Source organism: Atta colombica, unplaced genomic scaffold, assembly GCF_001594045.1.
Source record: "Atta colombica isolate Treedump-2 unplaced genomic scaffold, Acol1.0 scaffold277, whole genome shotgun sequence".
NCBI classification, from domain to species: domain Eukaryota; kingdom Metazoa; phylum Arthropoda; class Insecta; order Hymenoptera; family Formicidae; genus Atta; species Atta colombica.
The window spans coordinates 1,185,853-1,188,152 of record NW_017259378.1 but is presented as its reverse complement, the minus strand read 5'-3'; the positions used below and the strand labels follow the sequence as shown (position 1 = coordinate 1,188,152).

The 2,300-nt window shown below is 25.7% G+C and overlaps 1 protein-coding gene across 1 annotated transcript in view; it reads right to left on the bottom strand.

Moving 5' to 3' along the window:
* Window positions 1-1,685: 1,685 nt before the first annotated feature.
* Window positions 1,686-2,300, bottom strand: part of LOC108689784 — a 16,898-nt gene continuing 16,283 nt past the window's right edge. The window contains 1 exon segment of the mRNA XM_018196720.1: window positions 1,686-2,087. Within this exon segment, the coding sequence (XP_018052209.1) occupies window positions 1,686-2,087 (402 nt within the window).

The window sequence follows — 2,300 nt, the reverse complement described above, 5'->3', positions numbered from 1 at the left end:
TATATACACACATACATTGTGTGTATGTATATTTTCTTCTTTTTGTAGCAATAGATATAATGTCAATTTCGCAACTTTATTTTTTTTTTCAAATAATTGTGAATTATGAAATTATAATTTATTATATTAATATACTAGTTATTAAAATTACCTTAAGCTTGATTTCGTTGCCAAACCAACAATAATAAAAAATTGGAGCTAGAGTGCTAGCTATAACCATAACATCTTGTATACAAGAAACGGTATTAGACGTTCTAAAAGCCATATGAATTAAATTGTAGCACATTACCACTATGATCGTTAAGAACTCACTAGGAATTATTTTGCTAAATTTATCGTTTAGTATATACGCGTACCTAAAATTACAGAGAACATTTTCAATTCATCTACAGATTCCATTAAGACTATGTAATATAATTAATGAATTTATATTGTTATATATAGTTTAATATTTAAAAAAAACATGGAAATTATCTTATATTTCTAATTTCTTTATAATTATATTCTTTTATAATTATATTCTATATTCTTTATAATTTCTTTATAATATAACAGCTTCTTTATACTTAAAGAAAATTAATTTATATTGATAACATGCATATTGTGCACTTTTTTGTATCAAAGATAACAAAATAGTTTTTAAAAGATTCATTTCAATAAAATGTTTCTACATAGTCATAATATAAATAGAAATTAATATATTATTTTTTCTTAATAAGCATATTAATTATTTTCGCAAGAAAATTTCCTAAAAGAAATTTGAACAAATATATACAAATAGAAATAATGGAACTTTTTAATTCTTTAAAATACTGAGCTATTTTCATATTTATTTTCTTTCTATATCTTTTTCTTTCTATATCTCTAGGTATGACATATATTAAAAGAAATGAAAAGAAACTATGAAAAATATGTGAAGCATTAATTGGTTATTCAAATCATAAGTGAAAAATCTATTGGTATTTATACTATGGGTACATATACTGTCGATGTATAGGCTTTCTGACAATTCAAAATATCAGTATTCAATACTACATATATTTCCATCTTCAGTTCTTAAGTGTAACTAATCTGTCCCCAAATTTCGAATTTATTCCTAATTTAATTTTAAATATACAATTTTCGACCCTAGATGATTAAATTAGTTGAAAAATCTTAATTCGAAAAATGACAAGTTTCAATAAGAATATACTCTTAAAGAAATAAAAATAATATTCTACGTTAGAAAAATAACTCAAATATACATTTATATATAAATATGTATATAACTTACTCAAATATATATATATGATGGCGTACGCAATTGCGCAGATTTTCTTGGTCATTCGCAATATTCGACAAACGATATTCTAAAATCTCGATTTGGCAGCAGATGTGCAGCAATAATCCGCAAATTAAATTGTCACATATAGGATGTATAAGTCCATTAAATATTAGAGAGAATATCTGATGAGCGTATGCTAGATAAAATAGTGCAGATATTGAACTGTTGAATGGTAACCATGCTCTGTACATTAAAGTTCCATTCTTAAAATTCGTAAATATCGAAAGCAAGATCATATAAATGACAGTTATCGAGGAGAGAATTAAATAATATAATGTATTATTCCTATAAAATCATTTATAAAATGTAATTAAATTTAAATAGTTTTAATATAATTTAGTTATAAAATACTGAAAGAAACTTACGTTATTCTCTTGTCAAACTTCTCCCGAATCATGTTTTCGTTCAGATCTACTGGTTTAAATGGCTTCTCAACGAGATTACTAATTAACATTGTAATACTATTATGATTTATCCGCATAGCAATTGCCTTGTAGCATGCCAGAAGCGAAATCAAAGCGTTGAACAAGGCGTCACCAATTGTGTCAGCGTTGTCAGCTCTCAATATCAACTCTATAATTTGAGTCATTGCAAAGATGTATAATGTTATAAGCATTGACGTTGTATAAGCGTTATATATCATGTGTCTAAACAGCGATGTCCACGATGTTGGTCGCCAGCATCCTGCGACCGCTAAAACCGCGAGCGTAAATTTCAAGACAGGCATTTCGCTTTTCTTTCCAACATCATTTCTCAATATCCACTTGCCCAACATTAATCACTGTTTTAATTAATGTATATACACTTATTTACTACAAATTTTAATTATTATGATAATATACTAATGAGCGGTAATTAGTAGCATCGAGATTAATTGTTTTTAGATATTTGATCGTGTATTTCCCTAAATGATCGCTAATTAATTGCCTTTATGTATGTTAATAATTAGATACAAAAATTTAATAATAAAATAAAT